Source organism: Phaethon lepturus, unplaced genomic scaffold (assembly GCF_000687285.1).
Source record: "Phaethon lepturus isolate BGI_N335 unplaced genomic scaffold, ASM68728v1 scaffold45790, whole genome shotgun sequence".
NCBI lineage: Eukaryota > Metazoa > Chordata > Aves > Phaethontiformes > Phaethontidae > Phaethon > Phaethon lepturus.
Genome location: NW_010512037.1, coordinates 1 through 229, shown reverse-complemented (window position 1 = coordinate 229; position 229 = coordinate 1). Strand labels below are relative to the sequence as shown.

At 65.5% G+C, this 229-nt stretch overlaps 1 protein-coding gene across 1 annotated transcript in view; it reads right to left on the bottom strand.

Annotated features, from left to right (window-relative positions):
- WDR55 (WD repeat domain 55) overlaps positions 1–223 on the bottom strand; it is a gene marked incomplete at both ends in the record, with an annotated part of 1,094 nt that extends 871 nt beyond the window's left edge. Inside the window, 2 exons of the mRNA XM_010285617.1 lie at positions 11–96; positions 175–223. Of these exons, the coding sequence (XP_010283919.1) occupies positions 11–96; positions 175–223 (135 nt within the window). The remainder of the gene's footprint in view (positions 1–10; positions 97–174) is intronic.
- Positions 224–229: the final 6 nt, after the last annotated feature.

Below are 229 nucleotides of genomic sequence, written 5' to 3'. Positions count from 1 at the left end.
GTCCCTACCTGTGGGCCTTGGGGAAGCGCGTTTCCAGCCGTCCCTCCTCCACCGTCAGGATGTGGACGGACTTGTCCTTGGACACGGTGAAAAGCTCTGGAGAGCCGTGTCAGCGCCCCCAACCCTGGCGATCCCCACCGTGCCCCGGTGCCACCCCATGTCCCCTGCACTCACTCTGCCCATCCTGGGAGAAGGCCACGTCCCGGCACGACTTGAGGTGATGTCCCGA